This window comes from Brachyhypopomus gauderio, unplaced genomic scaffold, assembly GCF_052324685.1.
Source record: "Brachyhypopomus gauderio isolate BG-103 unplaced genomic scaffold, BGAUD_0.2 sc160, whole genome shotgun sequence".
NCBI classification, from domain to species: domain Eukaryota; kingdom Metazoa; phylum Chordata; class Actinopteri; order Gymnotiformes; family Hypopomidae; genus Brachyhypopomus; species Brachyhypopomus gauderio.
Window position 1 is genome coordinate 237501 of NW_027506981.1, and position 26849 is coordinate 264349.

The 26849-nt window shown below is 47.4% G+C and overlaps 1 protein-coding gene across 2 annotated transcripts in view; it reads right to left on the reverse strand.

The window, feature by feature from the left end:
* Positions 1-26849, reverse strand: part of gabra3 (gamma-aminobutyric acid type A receptor subunit alpha3) — an 84837-nt gene that overhangs the window by 25028 nt on the left and 32960 nt on the right. For both annotated transcript variants that reach the window (XM_076994776.1, XM_076994777.1), the window contains 2 exons: positions 18507-18727; positions 3384-3466 (listed from right to left, as the gene is read on the reverse strand). In XM_076994776.1, the coding sequence (XP_076850891.1) occupies positions 3384-3466; positions 18507-18727 (304 nt within the window). The remainder of the gene's footprint in view (positions 1-3383; positions 3467-18506; positions 18728-26849) is intronic.

A 26849-nucleotide genomic window follows, 5' to 3' on the forward strand; every position in this document is an offset into this window, starting at 1 on the left:
AAGAAAGAAACTTTGTTATAACTGACAGACAAATTTACCACTTGATAATGAATGACGCACATTTACCAGATTACCAGTGGTATAGTAGATTCTGTTTGCTGTGAAATACCGTTCCTGTGTTTAGCCATTAATATTTCGCCTTTGAAATATCATCTGAAAGATTAGTCATCCCCATTTAAAATCCATCTATTTGCTGGATGCTCAAACAGTGTAAAATGTTAAAAATCCTCTCTGCTAAATATTTCAACGGAAAGTGAAAATGTGGAGTGGGTTAATTAACTGCTCATCACACTTTGACCTCTGTGTGCAAATCTGTTTGGAAAAAACACAAGAATCAAGTTACGAATCAAGATGAGATAAAGACGAGCCTCTCAGGGTCCAGGAAAAGGTCTGATCAGCAGAGCTGATGTCCACCGCTGTGTTTCTGGTTTGAGTGCTTCACTGGGACTGTAGAAGGACCCTCAGTAAAATGGCATTGGGGGAAAACACCTGCGGTTTGCATCTCAGATCTCAGACCCAGACTTCATGAACATTTTTTTCATATGGCATAGCCGTACACCTATTATGTATAACACAGCTGGAGCGATCCTCATATCCACCTGAGCAGCTGCCTTCTGGGTCCTGTCACTTCACATTTGGCTGATATTTTCCTGTATTCCAGCTGCCCAGCAATAAACGTGCCTTTTAATTTGATAGGTCCTCAGCATTGCAGACTTCCTACGTTTAAAGCTCCTTTGAACCTTGCAACGGCTGAGTCATACAATTGGACCTGCCTTTCTGAGCTGCGTAAAAATGCATTAACCCGCACAACAGCTCCCGCTCCGACCCGCTCTGACGCCGTTCCTCCTTAGACAGCTGTTGTGTTCAAAAGCCTTTATTTCCTCTCTCCCATCATGCCTTTTCTTTCCAGTATGATTGTTCTACACACCAAGCCCTTTTCTGCAGGTCTCCTATCCCTTGTGTGGCGACATGAGTGTTTACACACATGACGTGTGTAAAAAAAAACAATAAATCAAAAGATGTCAACACAGCTAGAAAGAGAAAAAAATTACATACTGGCACTGACTAAGTATTTTCTTTCTCAATAAATAAATAAATAAAATAAAATAAAAAATAGAGCCCCTGAATTTTTATGGCTGTGTGCCACATATATGAAAGAAAGAGGCCTGCTGCATATTGCCAACAGTACTGTTGGGATAATGTGTTTCAGTTCATAATAAAAAAAAAAAGTACTTTGCTTCCCTCGAAGTTCGGAGAGTATTTTTTAAAAAAAGGACCATGTGATTGCCGAGCTCATTTTGACAGGCAAAGCGAGGAGGAAAGGAATAGGGAGTGATTAGGGAACGAGTGTGCGAGTGTGCGAGTGCGCGAGGGCGCGAGGGGAAGGAGGGGGCGGGAGGGGGCGCGCTCGTAATCGGCAGCCGTTAACAAAAGCTGCTAATTACTCGCCAACTGTACAGTGTTGTGTTAAGGAGCCGATTGTTCACCGTCCTTTCAGGCCGATCTCCGACGATAAGCGGGGAGATCAAATGAGCGTCCCGTGTGCCACGTCGATCAGAACGGGGGCCGGTTGGGGGTGGAGGGGATTGTGGGTGGAGGGAGGTGGGCGGTGTAGACGGCAGCTGAATTCGCAGAAATAGAGGCCTTTTGTTTTATTGCCAGGTAGGATGTTTTATTCATGCTGCCGTGACCGCTGTGTCATGGTGATCTTCGGAGTCAGTGGCTATGTTATTAATTTAAATGATTTCAGAGTGAAACTACAGGGCGGTTGGGTTGGGGTGGGGGGGTGGATGGCTACAGGGGCAACGGCGGGGGCAGAGTAGGCAAATGCATTCGTTTATTTATTCTAGACCCCATCATACATCATAATGAGGGCGCTTTCACAGCCCGTTAGGCTGGAGCAGTGCTTTTAACTGCTTAGCGTGACTACGGCTCACTTGTGTCACATGACTTCTGACGCTGGTCTCATGCATTTTAGGTCGCGTTAATTGAGCCAGTTTTCTTGTGCCGCCAACACACCTGTGTTGCAAACCCCCCCCCAATATTTATACATGTACTTCTGTTCTGCATCAGCTGATCACTGAACTCTAGAAAAGTCCTTTGTCCTTGTATCCTTTGCATGTATAATTAATGCACCTGGTGTGTTATTAGGCTGCATGAAAGAAGATGACCGGACCTCCGCCCCGTTTTGCTAAGGACGCGGCGATGAACCCAGTGCAGTGTTAGCTGTAGGGCTTCAGCGCCGTCTCACGTGTCTTTCACGTCACGCGCACGTATCTGCCGTGAGGAAGCACGGTCCGCTAACGAGTGCCCGTCGTCTTTTCACCTTTGCGTTACGGTTAAACGCAAAGCCGTGCAGCAGGCCCATGTGATCTGAACCGGCATGTTAACCTTTCATAGCACCACCTCTGAAACCCTAAATATGACAGGTATCGGGGGGAAGGCAGTCTCAGAGTACCTTACATGCCTTACGACCTTTTCACGTTTTTCTCGATACTTCGGTTCGGGTTTTGAATGCAGCAGTCACACATCGACTAGCGGTGACAGCGTTTGCTGCAGCATGCGTGCGGCAGTAACGAAGCGCACATGGTTTTCTCCGAGTCCAGCCAAGCAGGAGTAGTGGGTGCAGCCTGCACGTCAAACTCTAAGAGGGAATAAATCGTTCTGCCCAACATCTGCGCGACGAACTGCAGCTCCTCCTCCAGCACCACGGCAACAGCAGGCCCGTCAGGTATTTACGGGGTAAACCAGTTTTAAATATCCGGCACTTAACTTTTGCAGGCTCCACGGATGCAGTATCAAAGGCTGTTTACATTAGGGAGCTCCAACAGCCCTGATTTACCCTATTAAGCCCTGGACAAATGGAAGGAAATGTGTTACGTCTCGGATGGCGCTGAACTGTGTATTGAACTGCGCTGAACTGTGTATTGAATTGCGCTGAACTGTGCAGTATTGTGGGCCCCCTAGCAGAGTCTTCCTGCATATGTTAAAGGATCTCCAAATAGGTACAATGTTTCTGCATCAGCCTCAGCAGGTTGAAGGGAGACTGGTATGGGCAGATATAGGTCTCTGCTTTCAGGTGAAGGCTCCTAATCTCAGGTCCCTTTATGCGTACAAATCCAGGTTAATCTCCAAACACACTGACACCGGCGTGCAGCCGGTTCAACCGGGGCCGTATGGAATACATACTGTATGCAGGCGGCAAGCGTGTTTACGCTCTTTAAAGCCCACTTGCGGAATACCAAACCAGCTGCCTCAGACCAGATCTGAGCCTGTGTCTGAGACACGAAAGAGGGAAGGGGAGAAAAGAGAGAGAAAGAGAGGGATAGAGAGAGAGAGAGAGAGAGAGAGAGAGAGAGAGAGCAGACACTTAAAACACTTACAGCTTCCGAACTTGAGCGGGCAAGCATGGGCATCCATGGGGAAGTCTTCCAGGTGCATTGGGCACTCGGCATGAATGGTTAATCTGAAAACGAGAGGAAGCACATGAGAGGGGGAGGGGGGCGAAGAAGGAGAGAGAGGAAAACCGTGAGATAGCATATCTGTTTATTGGGACAGTTTTAAAAGCGGATTAGGCACAGAGGCGGCGCCTGACACGCTGTCATCGTTTATTTCCTTTAAATCGCGCACGTATCTGGGGCAGCTGGGAGCTCTGCATTTTAAGATTATGCGCGATACAATGAAAGACAGGACTCAGCTTAAAAGTGCCTCACTTTTCAAAGTCCTGAGTACACAAGTAAGGGCCAAAAGAGGAATCGTGCCTTTAGATTTCAGCTGCGCTCCGTGTTGGGTGTTAGAATCCCTAACGATACTAGCCTAACACCGAGGGCGCGGGGTATGCATCCTGCTGCAGAAGAGCACCTGTGTCATCCCGCCGCAAAGCTACATTGTTATGCAGTGCTGTTCTTGACAGGGCAAAGCAAACTATAAATAGCTCCTCCAAGCTGTTAATTAGCAAGTATCGGGGCTTGATTCTCCGAAGTGAATCAAAGTCACATCACTTCATGCACTTTATGACTGGAGGGTAGTGTTAGCTTGTTTGTCATTCCCTCCACGTGTGTCGGTGGAGGACTCCAGATGACAGTTAGCATGGTCCCCCCCCCCCACCACAATTCCTCTTCCCCACCACCACCAACCAAGAATGACACGTCGCCATCTGAATATGCCAGAGGTCCCTAGGGGGCGCCACAAGGGCGGCAGCAGGGTCGGGTGAGGTTACTCGCCGATGGGGAGCCTGAGCGTATGAAATGTGAACCTTCGAAAGATGGCCACTCTGTTCTGTTCAGTGATGACTCCTGGGAAGAAAGGTTGAAATGTGCCGGTGTGTCTTGCCGAGTCTGAAGCGCTCAGGAAAGTGCGAGTACGGGCCACGCTAGTCGAGGGGATGAATCAGTGCTCAATTGTTTTCTGTGTATGTGGGTTGTGTGTGTGTGTTCTGCCAGCTTTGCACTCCACAAGCTCTGCCCCCCCCCCCCCCCCCCCCCCCTCCTCCTGAGCATCATCCCCAGCACGAGGCTCTTTCCCTGGGGATCAGCGTGCTGTATCCTCCCATCGTCCGGTTGATTACTTGTTGACCCAATCAACCTTATCATGACAGCCCGCTCCTGGCGCAATTCAACAAATCAGGTTACGCTGGCGGCGGATGCAGAAACACCACCGCAGCTGTGCTGTGGTATTAGAGGGCTGAGGCTCGAGTCTGATTAGGTACAGTTTCTGTGACTCGGACTTGACAGGTCTCTGACTCACACTTGGAATCCTTGCATCGTGACTCGAGCTTGGACTTGACTGTAACAAACAGTGAGAGACAGGACACTGTCCTAAACTTTCTACGCGCTGCCCATCTATATTTCAAAGGCCTGCTGTACTACACGTATGCTGTTGTGTCAGGAAGATTTAGTTTTTGCTTTCATTTTCCAAGTACAGCAGAAAATGTGCAAGTTTTCTTCTCAAACCAATTCACAGATCTACTGAACATACATGGATTATCATGCCTCAGAAAAAAAAAATGTATGGGCAAAGTGTGATGGCTTTCATTTTTAACGGCAGAACGTTAACAGATTACAGATTTGAGAAACCTTTGCAGATACATATTTTAAGAGTTATATGCAAACGGAACGGAGTCCTCCTGTCAGCACCAACATGTCCTAATGAGATGATATCATGCACATCTGAGCACAGCCTGCTTTCTCTATTTGATCTTTTAGATGTGCACGATCTCATGAATATGTAGTATGTATATGCGTATTGTATGTTACACTTGGCAAATCTGAAAGGTCGTTGACGAGGTATTTCACAACAATGTGTTTTTCTCCAAAAACAAAGGCATTTATGGAAACTGGAAGAAGAAATCGTAAAATGAATGTTGTTTTGGTTAGCATCTTAAGATAAAACATCTCTCTCTCTCTCTCTCACACACACACACACACACACACACACACATACACACACACACACACACCACTTCTCTTCATTTCACCTTTTTTTCTCCATACTAATCACGGTAGGGTTTGCTTTGACCACTGTGCCACCTCTGCTACACTGTAATCCTCTCCTCCGTGTGCCTGGAGTTGCAGTGGACAGCAGCACCGTGGCCTCTCAACTCTCGCGGAGCGAGACGGCAGCTGTCTCCGCTCCGCTACACCGGGCCAGGTGAGACAGCTCAGCGGCCCGAGTGGACGAGTAAAGCCATCTGTCCATCCCACACTTCCGCCTAACCGCCCTCTTGGGGCAGGGGGGAGTAAGCTATAAAACTTTTCTGGCAGGCACAAACCTGCTGAGCTGGGTAGTGTGGGAAAAGAAAGGAACAGGAAAAAAAAACCCCAAAAAAACAACAACCAAACACAAAATGCAGTGCAGGGGAAGTGGCGAGTGCCTTACAAAGGTACAGGGGGGAAGGGGGCGAAATGACATGGCATTATAAAGCTAGATGGTTCCCAGCGGCTGCGTGTTGAAGAATTTGACATGAACAGTTGTACAGCTCTGCCCACGTGGTGGAAAGTTTTTCACACTTTTTTTGGGGTACCCAGAACGCCAGAACCAGGCATGTTACCTTAATCATGCGGAACTGGGTCATATCTGCGAGGCACGGAGAGCAAGAATTCAGAGCGGGAGATTTCTTCGTCCCACACAGTTGGAAAAAAAAACAAAAACGACAAGACCGACAACAACGAAACCCACGCAAATGTGGAAAACCTGAAGCTCACTGGTGAATACCATGAGGCTTGTTCCCTACAGAGGCTGCAGTAAGATCTGTCCTCCACGGTGCACAGGCTCGGCCAATTCCAGAGTCGGCACTTTTGTCCCGTGTCTCTTTCCTAAACTCCTCCCCCGCACCTTTAAGTGCTTAATGAGATAAAGCTAGCTGCCTCCTGGGTAATCTGCAGACATAATGCCTATGATGTTCTCGGCCTTGCAGATTACTGTGCTCGCAGCCAGAGAAGCAGTTTTGCGGCACTGACGTTAATTAACGAGTATCCAGCAGGTTCCTGAGGCCTCCCAATACCTCCTGGTGTGCCACCAAGCCTGGAACCACGTGCTAAAAAGCCCCCTCTGGAAGCACGTCTTCGCAACCTCCCCAGCAGAACGAGCCCAAAGAGCCAATACTCTCCATCATCGCCTGCCCCGCCAACACCGTGTTTCAAGCTGTGGGACGGTCAGTGCATGAGCACACTCCTAACACCCATCCCTATCCAGAGCATCTCTCCACGTCTCCAGGTCTGCTGTGCAACAAGCTACCACGGAGACCTGGATCGACTGCATCCAACTTTGCTATTCTGCCCAACCCGATAGAAATCTCAAAAGCCTCGGCAACTGCATCATTTCATGAGTAAATCTACAATGTGCGAGGACTTCAAAGCGGTCCAGCATGTCCGGTGGAATGAATCACTCAGCGACGCCCCAACCCTCCACCGCTTCACATGAATCACACTCCTCCTGCATGGTTTGTGTTTATCTGAAAGGCATCGTCTCCCACCGTCTGCTTTGAGGCCTCCCGAGCGACCTGTCTATTCATCAGCTCTTTAGCTGCCTCCAGAGGTCCTCTCCTCCACATATACTCTTCATCAGCGCCGACCCCTGGCCCGGCCTCACGTAGGCTCGGCGAGCGAGAGGGCCGGCGGGTGCTCCCGACACGCCGAGGAACGTGGAAACGGGCCAGCTCTACTGCCACCACTGGCGTCGTTGCCGACTCTGAAGGGTGGGGTGGTGGTGGTGGTGGTGGTGATGGGGTTGGGAGGGGTTTAGAACTCGGAGGATGATCAATGAGGCCCGTGAGGCTGGATTCCCAACTGTGCGGCGGCACTCTGCTGTAATAATGACAGCTCTGGGAGATGCTACACTGGCTTCGCTCCTCACCAGCCTGCGTTCACAGGGGACTGTCACTCCAGGACAAGGAGAACGAGTGACAAACAGGGCACGGGGAGCAAGGTTTGCTCAATGTGCTTCAAAAGCGACAGCACCATGGGAATTGCAAGAGGCAGTGCGAAAAGCTAGAAGTTTGAGCACTTTTTGGCTTTTTGTGAGTAGTTTACCGTTGAGCTTTTGGTTATGTTTGTGCATAGGGACACATCTTCCATTACAAGGATAAGTGCTCCAGTCTCCTCATTACGAGTCACACAATAGACTCGGGACATGCTTAAGTACATGAACTGAAAAGCAGTTTATGCTTTGAAATTGTATTCACTCCAGGACAGATTAGATAGCTGACGTATCTTTACTTCAGTATCGTCAGTATCACAATCTTTATTAATCTCACACCACTGCCGGTTTTCACAGCTTTGAATCTTGACAAAAGCACGGATGAGGGATGTTTGCCAAATGACTGAACGTACAGGTGACCTCTCAAACAGGGAGGGAATGAAAAAAATAAAATGGTGAAACAAACAGAAGTGCAGGTTTGGTTTCAATATGGAGCCGGTTTATCGACCACTTCATTGGACCCAATTGGTTAACAACGGAACGTGGAATGAAAGATTTTATTCTCGTGCTGTTCTCAAGGTCAGTGGAAGTGAACGCTTCACTGTTGCCTTGGTGAGACTCTCATTTCCAGGCTTGTCGTCTCTGGCCGGGCAATTACACGCAGGCGTCTCACTGAGATCTCATCCTGACTCATCAGCGCTGGGGGAAAAAAAAACAAAACCCCTCGCCATATCCACCCTCCTGCGGCTGGCTTTCACCATCCTGGAATGCCCTCAGAAACTGTCAGCCGGGTCGTTTCAGTTATGTCAGAACGTGCAGTGTCAACTTTGAGTCAAGGAGCCCGTCCTGTGTGTTTAATGAGAGTGCACTGCTTTAATGAGTGCCAAAGGGGATTTGTTATGGCCTGCTTTTGTCTGTTTTCACACAGTCCGAAATAAGAGTCTTGGAGCTTTGAGCTTAGGTTTGACAGTTACGTTTGTGATCTAACAGGAGGGCTTGGCCAGTGAAGGCTCCTCTGTGGAACGTTTTACCGCGCTCTTCCTGTGTTTAGCGGGGGGCTCAGAAACAAGCCCCATGCAGTTTGCGACACACGGCGTGGCAATTAGCGCCAGCCGATCTCCGTAATTACCGTTATTAGAAGTGACTCGCTGGTAAGGCTTCTGAATCGAGCAGCCCAACTGCATGTTGTGCGATTAATTTTCAGCCGTGCGAGGTGACCCTTCATTGGACGGGGCACGCTGGAGAGGCGGTGGTGCGGAGGGGCGGGGCATTTCCTGGCTGGCTGAGGGCGCAGAGGGGCGGAGCATTTCCTGGATGGCTGAGGGTGCGAGAGACGCGTGATGTGAGAGATGCGTGATGTGTGCAGGGCCAGAGGGGTTCAGGGCCATCGACGACTTCATGCCGGCCTGCAGCAGGAAACCTGTTGCTTGGAAACCTGCAAAATACCTTATTTTTAGTCTGCCAGAAAGGCAGTATGGGTCTGTTCTTCTCAGAAAGCAACCAAAACAATACGATTTTCTCAATAAGCAAAGGAATGTTTTTCCACTCGCGCTTCCCCTGAAGGCTGAAGTAGAATATTATGGAAGACATGATTGAGACCATTGACAGAAAGCTGCTTAAAGGAAAGATCAATTGGGGCAGACAAAACCTTCCCCATCCTGACAGAATCTGCCCTTTGTCTTCAGTAGTTCAGTACAGTAGCTTGTGAGCAGTACATAGAGTATTATCTTTCAAATAGTTGATATGTTAATATGACACTTTTGTACTGTTACTTAGCGAAAAGTGGTTTCCAAGGAGGTACTGAAGAGGTTTGAAGCAAAACTGTTTTCTGACTACTTCATAGTTATAACCCATGTGTACTTACAGAGGACATCGAAAAGTGTTTCTGTATAATATTCTGTAATATGGTGTAAGGGTACAAGGGCAGAGCTGGCTCACTGTGCATTTCCCTCAAATGAACCACTTACTGCAAAAGGAGGCGATTGTCCCATAATACCTGACCACTCTAAGGAAGTAACAGCTGCCACGAAAATGCCATTAAAGACAATGGTGGGTAAGACTTCATTTTTGTCTTTTTATGTTGCAACTGAAAGTATTGTTAATGGTGGTAGAGTTTTTTCACTTTTTTTTAATTACTGTACATCACTGAACTAATAACCGAAACCTTTATGTCTGACTTTTAGCTGATCAGATATTCAGTACTGTTAGGAGGGGAAAGATGGCTGTCCTTGTGGTCAGTGTTACAGAACAGGCTGCTTTGAGCAGCCTCCCCCTCTATCTGTTCAGCTCACCTGTACCCTCTCCCTCACAATAATGAGGGAAGGTTTGAATATTGTTATTTCTCAGTTATGCAATCATTCAATATGAGATCACAATCTGGTTACCATGCCTGATGTTTTCAAACTGTTTTAAAGCCCCTCCTGACAAAACCACACATGGGATACCACGTGGGACGCGTGCAGCCTGCAGTCTGCTTGAACCTTCTCGTAAACTTGCAGTCAGTTCTAATATCCTGGAACCTCCATCAAAGGGTGCTTGACCACGTAACAGAGCATAGCAATGTCTTGTTACAGTACACGCTGATCATTCATTCAGCCAATGAGGTGGAGCCTCAGGATCCCCCATACTCCCCAGCTACGCCATCCTCCACATTCATGGGCCTCATTAGCTCGACACCCAGCCAGACGGGAGACAGGCGACGTGCGGCAGGGACCACCAGGCTAGACAGAGGCCAGCACCGTCTAGGCCACGTTTGAAATAATCAAAATTGGGGCGCGTGTTACCTGGTCGCGAGCCTTGGTGCGTGTTCCCGCGCCTTTGCCACGGACGGGAGGATCGGCGCTTTCTCCCGCTAACATTATTACCGGGATGAATAAATGAAGAAATGTGATTTAAATGCTCTGCGCCGTTCAGCCGCGTATACAAACATCATTAAAAACGGAACCTTCGGGCCCGGCGCCTCATTAGCATTCGGAGAATGGCAGCGGCAGGAGATTGATGGACTTGAAACTCAGTGTTCCTGCTTCTTCTATCTGTGTTTCTTTCTTGATCTGAGACCAGAGGAAACTCCCTGCATGACTAACGCATCGCACGGCAATCTTAAGAACAAAAGGGCGGCTTAGGTTAGCGCTGTCTGTCTTATTCGGCGCTGTCTGTCTTCCCTTCAACATAACTAAGGTAGAAAGAAGGGCAATGCCAAATGACGGGTTTGGAACTCTCTTTATTTCTCACACTCCCTTCTGCCCTGCACCAATGTTTCATTCCTATTCAAGTGCTTTTAAAAGAACTGCTACAACAATACACTTCTGGCACGTCGTGGAAGTCTCAGGTCTTCGAACTGCACTTTAAACGTCCATTAAATGACTGGTATCTCTGAGGATTCTCTTAAGTGGCTTTGGAAATCTTTATATTAAGGCTGCTGACTCAGGGAGTTGCAAGGGCACATCCCTAGAACATCTGCTGGGCAGCACATCGGCCGGGCGTCAGGGTGGAAACGACAGCTCCACTTCCTAAAAAGGCAATGCAGATTTCAATGACTTTCTGCTGCAAAGAGAATAAGACAAACTATAAGTGATTTCATTTAACAAGTATAAGCTCCAACGTTGCCAAACACATTGATTTCAGATTCCACAGCAGTGTTTATAATTACTCCCCAGCTATGAGCCTCAAATCATCATATAGATCCTGAGTGTTTTGGGGTTCTGCACTGCAGTTCTTGAACACCCAAAGTACATGGAAAAAGTTTTTAGAATCTTCAGCAGAAACTGTTCAGGTGGGAAATAAGCTACTTGAGGAGAAAGAAAAAATAAAAACAACAAAAAAAACGTAGTGCTGGCTCTGTGCGGAGACACAGGTCCGTGACCACCAGCGGTGAACGTAAGACGCAAACAAACAGCAAATGTCATTACACGCAGCACTCCACAACAGTCCTCCCCTTAGACCCCCCACCCCACCGATGTGCCACAATTACTCAGCAGTCACAATTAATATCTACCGTCCTGACTCTAAACCCACTGAACTGTGGATCCATTCCTGTCTGCCACCTCTCGTCACCTCCGGCTCCTCCAGTGTGCCCAAACCTCCACCCCCAGCTGCTGGGTCTTCCTAGTGAGGAGAAGGTTAGACATCAGTATTGGCTGTGTGGTGGCACTTTGCTGATAGGATCCAAAGAGAGCTCCTGTTATAGCTTTGAGCGCGCAATTAAATCCTAACCTGAGCAGCCCGCTATCGAGTTCTGGACCGGGGCCAGTCCAGTAAAAGGGCGTGGCTAGTGAAGGAGAGGCAGGCTGCCCTCAGCACGGCTCCCGACACCATCTAGTCCAAGGCTGACGAACTGCCATGGCTGGCTGCCTAGACAGGATGTAAATGCCTCCAAGAGGTCAAACACGGCCAAAGGAAGACAAGGGCCACCTTTGTTTATTTCACTCCACGCCAAGTAATATAATGGAGTGAGCCGTACACACCAATTTGTCTGGGGAACTTAAGTCAACGATCCATATTGGGCCAATTTAATTAAGCTCACTGATAAATACCACCCTACCGTCCTTGGGTCATAGTTCTGGACGTGGTTTGGAGGTATGCTTTTTTTGATACAACTATGCAAAACAGAGCGGAAATCCTCTAATGCGGCTAGAGAAATGGTAAGGCTATTTCCACCCTGAATAATTGAAGCCGAATGCCAGCTCTTAAAAACGCTCTGCTGGTGAACTCTTATGTCAGCATTGCTCTAATTCACTCGGCATCAAACGGCCTGTTACAGCAGATCCAGCGCCTGATACACGCACTGAGTACGTGCCCTTTATAAGAGGAACAAGGGGTGTGTGTGTGTGTGTGGGGGGGGGGGGGGGGGGGGGCTACAGCTGCAAGTTCATTCTGACCTCTCCTGGCTTTTTACTGGTCATTCGTTTCCTGAACGGAAGCAGACTGATGTGAGGAGTCGCTTGACGCTGTTGCCAGCCGATGCTGTTGTCAACCCCCACCCACCCCATAATGGCACCCTTATGTATTTCCTTCTGCTGCTCTAAACAATGGGAAGCAGATTTTTTCATCCGAGTTATGGATGGATGTGGGGGGGGAGTAAGATGGGGGGGGGGGGTGCGGTAGCTCCTCCTGTGTTTGCCCACCTTGTCAGTTCAGCTTGCACCTGTAATGGATGGAGCCCCCCCATAGCATATATTACCAGCCCCCGCATCTGCTAAATGCTGACTGCAGAGACATGCTGATCATTGGCGCCTTATGGAGAAGGAGAACTACTCTGCTGGTCTACAGAGCACTGAACCACCACTTTTCTGCCCCTTCATCACTTTCTGTTGTGCTGAAGAAAGGGACAGGTTGAAAGAGCCCAACATTTATATACATATACATTCACCAGCCACTTTATTAGGTGCACCTTGCTAGTACCGGGTTGGACCCCCTTTTGTCTTCAGAACTGCCTTAGTCCTTCGTGACATATATTCAACAAGGTACTAGAAACATTCCTCAGAGAGTCTGGTCCATATTGACATGATAGCATCACGCAGTTGCTGCAGATTTGTCAGCTGCACATCCATGATGCGGATCTCGGTCGGCCACATCCCAAAGGTGCTCTATTGGATTGAGATCTGGTGACTGTGGAGGCCATTCAAGTACAGTGAACATTGTCATGTTCAAGAATCCTGTCTGAGATGATTTGCGCTTTATGATATGCCTGCTGTATGTAGCCATCAGAAGATGGGTACACTGTGGTCATAAAAGGATGGACGTGGTCAGCAACAATACTCAGGTAGGCTATGGCGTTGACACGATGCTCAATTGGTACTAATGGGCCCAAAGTGTGACAGGAAAATATCCCCCACACCATTGCACTACCACCACCAGCCTGAACCGTTGACACAAGGCAGGATGGATCCATGTTTTCATGTTGTTGACGCCAAATTCTGACCCTACCATCTGAATGTCACAGCAGATATCGAGACTCATCAGACCAGGCAACGTTTTTCTAATCTTCTATTGTCCAATTTTGGTGAGCCTGTGTAAATTGTAGCCTCAGTTTCCTGTTCTTAGCTGACAGAAATCACACCCAGGAGTGTGGTCTGTTGCTGTAGCCGATCTGCATCAAGGTTCGACGTGTTGTGCGTTCAGAGATGCTCTCTGCATGCCTCGGTTGTAACTACTGGTTATTTGAGTTACTGTTGCCATTCTATCGGCTTGAACGAGTTTGGCCATTCTCCTCTGACGTCTGGCATAAACAAGGACTTTTGCGCCCACAGAACTGCCGCTCACTGGATATTTTTCTGTGAAAATCACAGTAGATCAGCAGTTTCTGAAATACTCAGACCAGCCCATCTATGCCAACTATGCCACGTTGAAAGTTACTTAAATCACCTTTCTCCCCCATTCTGATGCTTGGTTTGAACTGCAGCAGATCGTCTTGGACATATGTCTATATTCTCAAATGCATTGAGTTGCTGCCATGTGATTGGCTGATTCGACATTTGCGCTAATGAGCAGTTGGACATGATTAATTAATGATTAACTATTTTTTGCTTTCATGCTGTGCTTCTCATTGGACACATTGTGTGTATCTGACTCAACAACCTTTTTTTGAATGCAGTGACCTAGATCAGGTCAAAACAGCATGAATAGTCACCATCCACAGTGTATGATTACATGAGTCTACACTGCACTCAGCAGTGACAAAACACATCAAGGGCTCTTGAACACACATCCAAACATCAGGGCTCTTGAACGCACATCCAAACACCAGGGCTCTTGAACACCCATCCAAACACCAGGGCTCTTGAACGCACATCCAAACACCAGGGTTATTGAACACACATCCAAACACCAGGGTTCTTGAACACACATCCAAACACCAGGGTTATTGAACGCACATCCAAACACCAGGGTTATTGAACGCACATCCAAACACCAGGGTTATTGAACGCACATCCAAACACCAGGGTTATTGAACACACATCCAAACACCAGGGTTATTGTGAAAACGCCTTTGATTTGCTCCAGCCCAACATTCTGGGGTAGTTTCCCCCCACTACTTCCTACTCATCTTGCTTTATGAGCACACCTGTATGATGAGATAAGCCATGCTGTGAGAGAAACAGAGAAAACGAGAGAGAGAGAGAGATAGAGAGAGAGAGAGGGAGGGAGAGAGATAGAGGGAGTGCATTCTGCTTTGCTGTTCTATTATATGTTGATACAGGCAATTACTTTGCATCCCCCCATGCACTGTAGGTCCCTAAGCAGCAACTGGGCGAGATGAGACAAAGCGAACCGAAGGATGGTTGACGGCATGTGTGACGTCCGCAGCTCCTCCGCCCGGCGCCTGGGTGGAGGCGGGGCTCGAACCTGTCGCCATGACGAGACTGCACCACGCTTGTTTCCAAAAACAAAAGTGCAATCAGTGTCACGCTAATTCCTTTGTTGTTGCTGTTGCTGTAGCTGCTGCTTCTTGGCATATTGATTTTCCCTCCTCACGCTTCCTTCTCCCGATACAGCAAAAGTGCTTGGGGTTGCACATCCAGCAGAGTTGATGCACACCCAAAGTTTTGCTGAGTACAACCTCAACGATTTGGATGAGTGTGTCATCTTGCGGTCTTTAACATTTCTGGTGATATTAAAGCATACTGCTTGTATTTCTGCCTAAACAAACTTGCAACACTACTCCTGGGTATGCTGACATACACTCCCTGAAAATGGTACTTGAGAAGCATTATCACAGTGTAAGGTAATAACATACTACTAGATCAGCTCTCGACATATTGCAAGCATTATGGTTATTACACAGTATCCGTATCCCAATCCTGGGTGTGGTTGGAAAGATAAGGAGGCTAACAAATCAAAGAGGTTCTATACTGAGCCAATTCATAAATGTCACGGTAAGTATGACAAAGCGTAGGGGCTAGACCTGTCCTTCCAAGGCTGAACGCCATCGCCTGCTAAGGCCCAATATTCTCAACCATGAGCTCATACAGTAATCAACACAGCAATCAACATGGAGATTTCTTAGGTTGTCAGTTCAGTGCTTTGCTGTCCATCTAACTTAGCTGGACCTGCATCAACGGTCATTAGTGCGATTGCGGTCAAGACCACGGTTGTCACGAAAGATTATAACCGCAGCCACAGTGCGTCTCGTGTCTGTCAGCTTTGTTTAGGAGTGCTGTGGTGCTGGCCTCCATTTTGACATGCTTTAATACTGGGAATGAGGCTTAAGATACCTGGTAATAGCACAATTGTCTTTTCGGTGACATGGTCCTTTTTCTCTCGGCCTGAGTGACAAGCGGGACCAAGGATATTCTTCTACTGACAAAGCTAAAAGGAGTCAGAGGACTTAAAGTTCATCCACTGAATTAGCAGACTCCCTGGCAGAGGGGCCATCCATCTTTGACACAGCACCATTTTCCACAGCCTTAATGTAGCGCTGTATTTAATTCATGAAAACAAGGTGTAGACCGTGGCCAGAAAAGATTTGCACTCGTTTTCCCATATAGAGCTTGTCTTGGCTACACTGGTGGACTGTGAAAAGGCAATAAACCGGGATCAATTATTCAGCTTCTCGTATGCCGGATCTTTTCATGCACAACTGTTCTATGTAAGATATGCAAAGGCATAAATGGGGCCCCACAGCATACAACGATAAGGACAAGAGGTGATGGTAGCGAAAAACAAAGGCATTTTTTTTCCCCAGAGGAACAAGGCCAGGTCACGGCACCATCCTCAGCCACTGATGGGATGTTGTGACAGAATGTACTTTGGGGGTTGCGGCAGGGCCCGGGTTCTTGTCGCAGCAAGGAGACAAGGCGGCTCGGCCGGGCCTTCTGAATAATTGTACGGTCACGCTGCGCTGACTGTTAGCGAGCGCCGAGGCTGTTCTTGAGGACAGCTTCTTGGCCCGTGCGAACTAAAAGGTGCCAGCGAGCCACTGTCAAGAACCCGGCCTTAGCAGGAATGTGAACGGGTTTAAGCTGCTCCGCAACTTGCTCAACTTCTGATGCTCGAGTGGCATATGTGCTGCTTGCTGGTTACGTGATCCGAGCCACTGTCCAACCACCTGGAGGATCGCAAAACAGCCGAGCTGCTCTATTTGTCTCATTTTACCATGACAGCCAATCAAGCAGGGCTCTGCCAGACTACCGTACAGTATATAAAAGGAGTTGTCACATGCATCATGGGCTTAAACAATAGAATCATGTCTCAGCACATAACTGTCCTTGATCATCACACTCAGGCACACTGAGTGCACAGGCAAACATTCTCCTCGCCAGCACGAGGAGGAAGAGTGACAAGCTTTCATTACAGTGTCCAAATTCAAATGTTATTCTTAGCCTCGGGGAGCAAGGCAGACAGGTTAACCCATAACGCTGAAATACTGGAAGTTCCATCTCCATCACACTTCTTGTCCCCGAAGACAAATGCAATTATAACATACAGAGCTGCACTTCGACTTACAGTTTTGATTAAGAGGTATGTCTCGTGATGCAAAAACAGTACTAAAGATGGTGAAAAAGGAGGAATATGTTTAAAGTAGAATAAAGTGGTTCTCAGTTCAGCTGTAAGAGAGAAAAGCTTGGCAAAACGCTGAAAAGTGGCAAATTATGTACGGTTAAAAATAAGTAATTAATTGCGAAGGTACAGAATTGCTCAATCTTCTTGTCTGTCATCTAACAGGCGAAACCTTGGCCCTTTTTACCAGGTGGCTCGGTATTATCTGAAGCAGACATGCACGTGCACATGTTTAGTGCATTGTTGGGGGAGGATGGGTGAGGAAGGGGCAGCAGATTCACCTTTTGGCACGATTTCTGGGACACTTCCAACTACTGCTGCCAAGCTTTTACTCGAAGAATTCACCCAAAGAATGCGATTGATTTCTGGGCTTCGCAATTATATTTTCCTGACTCTCCAGCACCGATTCTTCAGCTATTCTCCTTGTGCCATTGTGCGGGGCAGTGCTGGCAGAGCGGTGCGTGAGCGCGGACAATGCAGCACCCACGCGTAGTGCAGCGGTCGGAGTTAACCGATGATAATCGTATCCTGTAGACGTTAAATTGAAGTGCCTTCGCTTCGGTGACTGGACCGCACTCCTTTCATAACGCATACCCACCTGATTTATCTCTGCAAGAATTTATTAAGAATGCGTCACGGCCGGCTATTTGGATTTTATTATTTTTTGGAGACACAGCTTCTGTGCACAATGGTTTTAGGCTACATTTGGCTTTTTACATAAAGGCTTTCTTTAAAGTATGAGACTGCTGTGATGTGATGATTTAATTTTATGTTCTTTATTGATTACAGAAATTTGTCTAGGCTGGCAGGTTACACTAGGCATGGCTGCATTGTGTACACCCGGTGATAAATGTGGTTTTAATTGTATTTTTAGGACAGGGTATGCACACTTTGTTTTTTGATGCTGCAACTCTATTTCCATACATTTTAACTAACAAATTGTTCTTATTATCTTATTACTATCTCATTATACTAATGCCATTATTATTTTTATTAGCAATTAACAAATTAGCATTGTAGTCATATCAAAATAGTCCTTAAGAGACTATTAGTTAGTTGAGGTCTACCAGCAGGTCGAGAAAGGTCAGTTCTGAAATCCTGGATCAAATGAAATTTCAGGGGGGAAGGACCCATTTGCGGCATCCGGACTGCGTGGAGTGGGTGGTGGGCTCAGACCGCTCCTTCTCTGGCAGCCAGACACGTTGCACCGCAGTGCTGAGCCCGTCTCAACTTAATCCCCCAACTCATTCATCAAGCACCAGGGGTCAGTGAGGAGTCCGGGCCGAGGGCTTCCCGCTCCTCCGGAACCCTACTTAACACTCGTCATTACAAATGCATCCGCCTATTCCATCTTGTGCTCCACACTTTTAGCTTGGACTACAGAAGTAGGATGAGATTTTCCCGTGGTATGATAATTGGCACCTGAAGGTCATTGGAAGGAAACGTGTTTACGATTGCGAGGAGAGGCGGATTGCAGGACCATGTGTTTGTGTGTGGAACCAAAGAAGAATTGGATTGGGGACAATAAAAAATATCATAAAGCTGTTTAAAATTGCAAGCCCTTAATAAAGAAAAAAATATTCATATCTCACCTCATGGTGTATAACAGGGTCCCGTTGTCCACCAGGCGCAGGAGTTTATTGGGCGTGGTCATGTTGTGCGCCACGGACTTCTTCCCGTTGTGGAAGAACGTATCAGGAGTCCAGATCTTGCTGGCCAGCAGGTTGTTGAGTGGGAGAACCTGCATGGGTCCGTCAAACTTCAGCCTCTCATCCCGCCAACTTTGCCGGAAGAAGACGTCAATCGTGTACTCCTGGAGGAGAGAGGAAGTATGAGTCAGCCTTTCTTAAATAAAATAACACTTAACTCTATTTGGAGTCCTGTCCAATGGATCTAGTACCCTCTAGTAGTACCAGGACCATACTTTGATCTTTCGTGATGGTCACTATGTCAGAGTCAGGCAGTAGTAGTAAATAATTGTGTACTCTAATAAATGCAGACCCTCAGATAAATGAAAGTGGTTTCACAGTCTCTATATCTGAAATCAGCATTGGCAGAATCCATCTTTCTCTTCTCCGTGTTTACACACACGCATCACAGAGTCATTCTATTGGTTAACGACAAGGAACGAGTACGGGCTGTTAGAGTAGGAAGGAAAGTTATGACATGCTAAACTTTTCCTCGAAGAAAAAAGGCCACATCCCTGTTTATGTTACGTGACAAAACCCATTCCTCATTCCCAATGCTGGAAAGCATGTTAGACTCGGGCTGAATCCACGTGGTATGATTCCAGCGTAGAGGAGACCCCTGCAGAAGTGTCACAGGTTCAAGTCTAGTCTTTAGCACGCCAGCCAGGAGCAGGTGGCACCCTCTCCACTCCATTCTGCCCTTTCTGCTGGCCCACTCTATAAAATAAAAAAAAAACGGTCAGTCGTAATTGGTCGAGAAGCTCCTCTGGCCCTATGCCTCAATAATTCATTCTTTTTTCTACCTTCAGCAGAGGAGGAGTCTTGAATTCTTAAGGCACCTTTCCAAAGTTTATCCTTGTATGATTGCACTTTCTTTGCTGTTGCTGTGGGCGCAATACGAGCCTTGTTTTTCCTCGAAGAGTTATCTCTCTGACCATATTGCCAATACAGAAAGAGTGCCTGTCCTTTATAGACCATCCCTAACTGGAGAGGAGGATCCTGGCAAGTGCTGATTTTTAAGACCTCTCCCTTGAGTCATCAAGACTGATGGATTCTCCACAGGCTTTAGAAGCTGGTTGAAAACAAACAGCCAAAGCAAATCTTGTCAGCTTAAATTTCACATCTATTTCCATCCTGCTTATGTCATAAAGACCAATTAGTGCTCACAAAAAACCCACTCGGGTTTGTGTGAGCACAGTCATGATTTAAATGTCCATTCTTCACATTACAATGCTGTATGTCAGAGATGCAGTCATCTAGAAGCTTAACACCATAGCCCATCTCTGAATACTTGGCTAAAAATGAAAACGTTTTGTTTTTTCCTATTTTTTTTTCCCTTCAGAATGCCAGTTACGAGGCAGTTGTCATGCTTCGAGAGGTTCAATTTGCAGGAAAGATACCTGGAAACCTGACAGACGGAAATCTGTGTTGCTCAGTCAATCAGAAATTCCAAAAGCGCTGATGTTGTTGCAGAAAACAAGTGAGAGTCAAAAAAACAAATTCGTTACAAATGACTTTTTATTTCAGGTTTTTATTTCAAAGGCTGGTGGTGGTGGTGGTGGTGGTGGTGGTGGTGGTGGGGGGGGGGGGGGCACAATGACAGAATAATGAAAATAGAAAAAGAACTGAGGCTGCTTCCCCCCCCCCCCCCCCCCCCCCCCCCCCCCCCAAGAAACAGGTTTGTGGTGGTTTTGATATTCAGATTGTATTCTGTTTGCCTAAGTATGATCAGTGAAGCTGAAAGTTCACAGCGCAATTCCCCAGCTCAAGGCCTGGGGGCGAGGCCACCGCACATCAACATCCTAGCAGATGCTGTCAGCATCAGAGGGCGGAGTAAAAACACATCTGGGAATGGTTAGTCCAAACCAGTATCGGCATCACTGTATCACTGTGCGCAAAAGGGGATGCGTACAAACCAATCACAGCCAGTGTTCACTAGTGTTCACTGAAGTCCTCTGTTGTCTTTCTGGCACATGTGGTTCGATTCGCAGACCGCCGCCACCGTGCGTTTCACTATTTACAAACCGGCGGCTTCCTGCTGTGTCCCCTTTGTGCGGCATCCACAGGCAGCGGCGCGAGCCCCGTTTTCAGCTCTGAATAGACTCCTTTCATCGGAGCGACTGTCTCACAAAATGCAGAGATTACATATTGTGTGCGCCATTGTTCTGCTCTGCGCTGGAGGGTCTCTGCGGCCTCCAGTGGAGCTGGGGGAAGAACAGGATACCCCTGGGTATGGTGTCTGATCTGGCCCTGGGGACGCTGGGAGGATGAGGACCAGCTCTTCATCCCCGCACTACCTCTGTTTGTGATCGTTCAGCTTTGGCGGAGAGTGATGACATGGGCTAAAACTGCACAAGAACCTGCTTTGGAGGGATAGTTAGCATAAAGAGGTTCCCAAAAAGGGAGAGTGTCTTAACCATCATCTATTAATACAGACTAGGATTTTTCATAACGTGTTTAATAGTAGGAGTATTAAAGGTACACCCCCCCCCCCCCCAAAAAAAAAACAATGCTAAGCATGAAAAATCCTTAATTCAGTTGACGTCCATAAATAAAGTGTTTAGCTGATAAACAATGTTTGTGGTCGGTAATAATAATGATGACTCAAAAACGGTCAAGTGCTGATTTGATCGTTTGATTATAACGAAAAGAGCTTGAGCTTAGTGTAACAGCACTCAATGTTATATGCAGGGCAAAAGAAAAATACAGAACTACAAGCTCCAGAGACCCTGAACATTAATTTTTTTTCAGCAATAACACTTTTGTTTCATCTCAGCATCTTAATTTGAAGCCCTCACATGTAAGCAAATTTGCAAAAGAGCAAACGTCTGATGTGGAAACAATATGTAAATAAAATCAGCCTTTTAAAAATCTGCTCTTGCAGTATGTAAAATCAATTATGGCCTTTCGTGCTACCCTCCAGAAATGCTTTGTGCTTAATGCAAATCAGATTTAATTAATGCCAGAATCTACTTCATCTCAGTGTCAGCAGTCGTAAAAGTAAAACATTACTCATTAGCATGGCATTCATTAGCATGGCACCCATTAGCGACGTGTTGGAGATGATGTCAGTCTCTCTCGTGCCTCTTAAGACATAACCACTATGTTCGTTAGGACCGTAGACATCTGTTCTTCTGTCTATCCCATCGACCTCTTCCCATGTCAGTTATCAAACACAGCTCTGCGCTGGAGAAGCTAACCTGATGCTAAGCTAGATGTGATACAGACCTATGAGCTACATCCGCGACGCAATCGATGCAAACGCAATAGCAAGGGAATTTCCCTTCCCTCTATGCCAGCAAACGCTCTGAGCCAAAGTTTCCCTGGCGTTTCCTTCTCTTTCAGCGACGAGGACCATGCAGCGAGAGGAGTTAGACCAACAGGAAGTGAACATACGGGAGTATTACACAGCCTTTGTTCTAATGAAAACGCTCCACTCACTTCTTTGCTAATTGTAAAATTTTAAAGCCTGGTGTTTTTTGGGACTCCCCCCCACCAGTTTAATTGCGTTTCTGTTATTACTGTTCCATCTTTTCCCAGAGCCCTACACTTTTAAGCATTTAGTTGATCCCTTTTAAGTCATTCATTTTCATTAATTATAGCCCATGGAAAGTGTTAATTAGAAAAAGGAAGGCCCAGTGGAAACAGCATAAGCCCTGCCGCAGAAAGTCGGGGAGAGTCAGCGGGAGGAGTAAACGATTGTACGAACTTGAAACGTTCCCTTTCCTTGTGTGCAATGAGAGTCGACTTGAAATCCAAGAGTCTCTATATTGCGCCTAATCTATGTACTTAGACCAAAATGTTGTCCCCACATCTATATTCAGAGGCCCTGATCACAGTGTCCTCAGGCACACCCCTCTTCCACTAGAGAATCAATTCCAGAATGGACGTGTGAGAAACAGCCACTCGCTGAGCTAAGCTCCGTCTCATTTTGAACAGGGACGGCTCATTGAGCGAGAACCAGCAAATTGAGTCAGTTAAAGATCGAAACCCGGCGCATGGGAGACCAGAGTGACCTGGCTGAGCAGCAGCCACCCAGTAGAGCGCGGGGCACGAGACTATTGAATGGTACCGTCGCCGGAGTCGTGGATGGGGGAGGTGGGCAGAATGTGTGGTGTGAGGGCAGCGAAGGACCACCCCCTGAAACCACTCGCCTCCACCCCGTGAAGCCACACCCCCCCCCCTGCTTCCCGCACAGCGCCTGTGACCTAACTCATGGGCTCCAGGGCCTGGGGGCTCGGATTAGGTCTCGCGCGCCCCGCCGACTTCGAACGCGGCCTCGTTCTTCTTCCTCCGTGGAAGGAAGCCGCTGGCTGCACAGAGACAGCCACGTGGTGGGATCTTCCCTGGGGGAACCATATGGGGAAAGGTTGGGGGGTTTGTCTACCACCCAGCGAACGGAGGGCTTGATTTAGTGCTGAGCCGCACGGAGGCGGCTCGGCGGCTAAGTGGGAGTGGCTTATGGCCCTGTCACAGCCCGCTGTGCTGAGAGGCAAACGCGGTCACTCGCGATAGTCTTTAGTGGAGCGGGAGAAAAGCGTATTTTCTCTGGAAAACAACGCATGTTGGAGGAGCTGCAGAAAGATCTGGAAGACTCAATTACTGTCAGACTGTTTGTACGTCAGCTTGATGTTAATGTTCAATTCCGTGCGGGCACAGGGCTTCCGCCCAAATGCATTCCCCTGTCAGCGAACCAAGAGCGAATTTCCTCTGCTATGCAGATGAACTTCCAAACATAGTCAAGAACAACAATCAATTATACAGCGGTCTTGATGTGCCACAGAATACAATACAGTAATGCGCGTTTCTATTCTCAACTTCATATAATGCAGAGGTCTTCATTCTTAATTATGTCTACCAGGAATTAAAGCATCCTAGAATGTTCCACTAACAAATTAATAATGGATTCCCTCAGGTGTTGATGTGGTCTGCGTTAACTGCTGTCTGGTCCACTGTAGCATCACAAAATTAATTAAAAAGAAGCATCGTTCTACCGTTTAATTTGCTCAGTCAAGGTGTCTGATTAATGTGCCTCATATGGTATTTTTACAAGCAATCATTAATGCCGTAACATCCAAACAGACTGACTGCTGATTTCTGTATGTCTCTGTTGTGACTGATCAAAAAACAAAATGCAGCAGGGCATATCTGAGTAAAAAAAAAAAGCATGTGGGTTAAGTATGGTCACTCTGGACTTGTGTCTGCTCGAGAGGGCTTGGGATGTCTCGGCATGCGTGGTCACGGGCGATGAGCCGCTGCCTCCGAGCTGTGAAGTCAGCCACGTCACACGGCTTATCTACGGGGCACAGGCAGCGCCCGGCCGGCCCACGCAGGCAAAGTACTGCACAAAAATCACAGTGGCAAGAAACTCGGACGGTCACGAGACGCGAAACATCCCTCGAACCCCAAACCCGCGCAAGTGTGCGCATGTGCATAATAATGTGGACATGGGCACGGATGCACAGGTGCGCGTGCACATGTCCATATATACCTGTACACACACACACACACCCACACACACACACACACACACACACACACACGTGCTGTGGTCTGACACAAAGCACAGGAAGGGCTCAGTGATGTGCTGATGAATTTAATTATCTATTTTACAGTCTTATATTTGGAGAGACTCGTGAGTGAGAAACTAGAAATCCAAAAGATTTTTTTTATGAAGAACAAGAGAACCCCAATGGTGCGAAATACGACATCTGTTTTGCTGTGGAATCTGGTCACCAGTGTTTATCAACATTTTTACTGGGCTGTCTGTTCTTCCTCAACACGCCTCGCCTCATTCTGCCAATGCAACACCGCAATCTTTGCTTTGTGTGCAAATATTTTTACACCACAAATGTGCTTTTCCAAGTAGCTCGATGGTTTGAACCTTCTGTTCCCATGTGAACCGGCACACACTGCTGATTATTCAACGAGCTGACTGTTGGAAAGGTGAGAAACGCCCCCCCAGTGAACAGTAGGTTGGTTATAGGAGGACTTGCTGCAGTGGAGGACATGCTCTTTATTGCTGTCCGTGTCTCCTAATTCCCTGCCGTGATTAGGACGGTACTTGGATGGCCCGGAGTCCTGGCGGAGGGCTTTCCATCAAAGAGTTTGTCTGCAACATGACTCCCAGCGCTGCGGTTACTGGGCAGACATTACGGCCCAGACCCAGATATTCTCAGACTGCTGCTTTCAACTCTTTCCTCTTATAAGCTATAGTCCAAACAAGTCTAGGTGCTGTGCATAATGGCAGGAGGGCTGCAGGGATGTTTAGATTACAGCCGCAGCCCCATGGCCAGATGCGGACCGTAGTTTCCGAGTGAACCGAGGCGTGTCGAGAAGGTTTAGCTGCACCTGCAAAACGACGTTGAAGAAGGAAAAAAAAAAAGTGACACCATCTTCATATCCGCACAGCTGAGCTACACATCTGCAGTGCATATGGATTCATCGAGCAGGCGTGATGATGAAGGCAGTTTGAAAGGCACGATGGAGATTCAAAAAGGCACTCTCGTCGCCCTGATTACCCATTACGCCCGGATTACTCGCCTCTGTTACTTGAGGACTGCTGACCCTTTGGCTGGTGAGCCGGCCATATTCACCGGCCAAGAACAAAACGAATTAGCTGAACGAATCTCTAATCTTTCTGTTCATAGATTAGGCTGTCTGTTGTTTACCCTAGTCCTCTCCCTATAGCTCTCTCCCTGCGCTCCCTCCCTCTCTCTCACTCCACCCCTCCTCTCTCTCTCACTCCACCCCCCTTCTCTCTCACTCCACCCCCCCCTCTCTCTCACTCCACCCCCCTCCCTCTCTCTCACTCCACCCCCCCTCTCTCTCTCACTCCACCCCCCTCTCTCTCACTCCACCCCCCTCCCTCTCTCTCACTCCACCCCCCCTCTCTCTCACTCCACCCTCCCTCTCTCTCACTCCACCCCCCCCTCTCTCTCACTCCACCCCCCCCTCTCTCTCACTCCACCCCCCCCCCCCTCTCTCTCACTCCACCCCCCCTCTCTCTCACTCCACCCCCCTCCCTCTCTCTCACTCCACCCCCCCTCTCTCTCTCTGTGACAAACTCCTCCATTCCACTGGCAACGTGACCTGTCAGTGTGTGATGTTCTGTCCATCATCCATTGCTAACACTGCACTCAAGGCTTTCAGCATTTGGCTGTCAGGCAAAATGCATTTGGCTACAGTTTGTTCCAGACTAATGCTTCAGGGATTTCCAGAAAGATCTGCTTAAGAGAAACAAGGCTACTATAATAACATTACACATAAAATGACAACTGTAATCAGGTAGTTCAGGTATTAATAAAATGACTACATATGAATGATAGTTTAGCTATATATATTTTTTCTGTCCAAGCATTGATCCTTAAAAAAATCTACAGCCATGAAAACAGATTGTTTTCTAGTATATGCGTCTGTTCTGTGATCTGTATTGGAACCAGCACATGATTTACTAAGCTACCATTTCACCATTACTATTTATTGACTCAGATTTTCATATAAGGCGCTGTTCGACCAAGCGAGCCACCCTCTTGGGAATCAATATCATATTTGATTAGGAATGATAATGGGTCCCGTGTATTTAAGACATTATAGATTCCCAACACCGATCCTAGTAGAATTCGGACCTTGCATTAGATTCTGCACATGGTGACTGGTGGTGTCTAACTGGATATGCTCTGAATGGAGCATGCAGGCTGGATAATGACATAACGGTGACTCTGGGGGTGCATATTAAAGAATGCCGTTTCCGGGGATTGCCAGTGAGAATACATGCTTAGACAGGCCAGTCAGAACAATGAGATGTTGTCCATATCTCATGCTCATCGTTATTTTTACGGCTTCTCTGCAAACTGTCAGGTTCTCCTTGTTTCTTAATATTAGGCATAATGATGCTGATATATTGACAAGTTAATATGAGTCCACTGATCCCACTGTATGGCATGATTATATGAAGGATTATATGAAGGTCCATCCCCTTCCCAGTCCGTCACTGCAGTTATACTGGGAAATGACAATGGCGTCTGCTCTCACCCCCACCAAATCTAGATTCACAAGGCATCACAGATTTTAGATTGCACATGTATTAAATCATAATTGAAACCCCAATTTGCTAACCAACATAAATGATTTATCGTTCACAATCCAAATTAAAGATCATTACAGATAGACGTCTGGGTAAAAGCAGTAAACAAGTGAGATAACAGGGGGAAAGGTCTTTATGAGGGAAACTCGGATCTTAAGTTG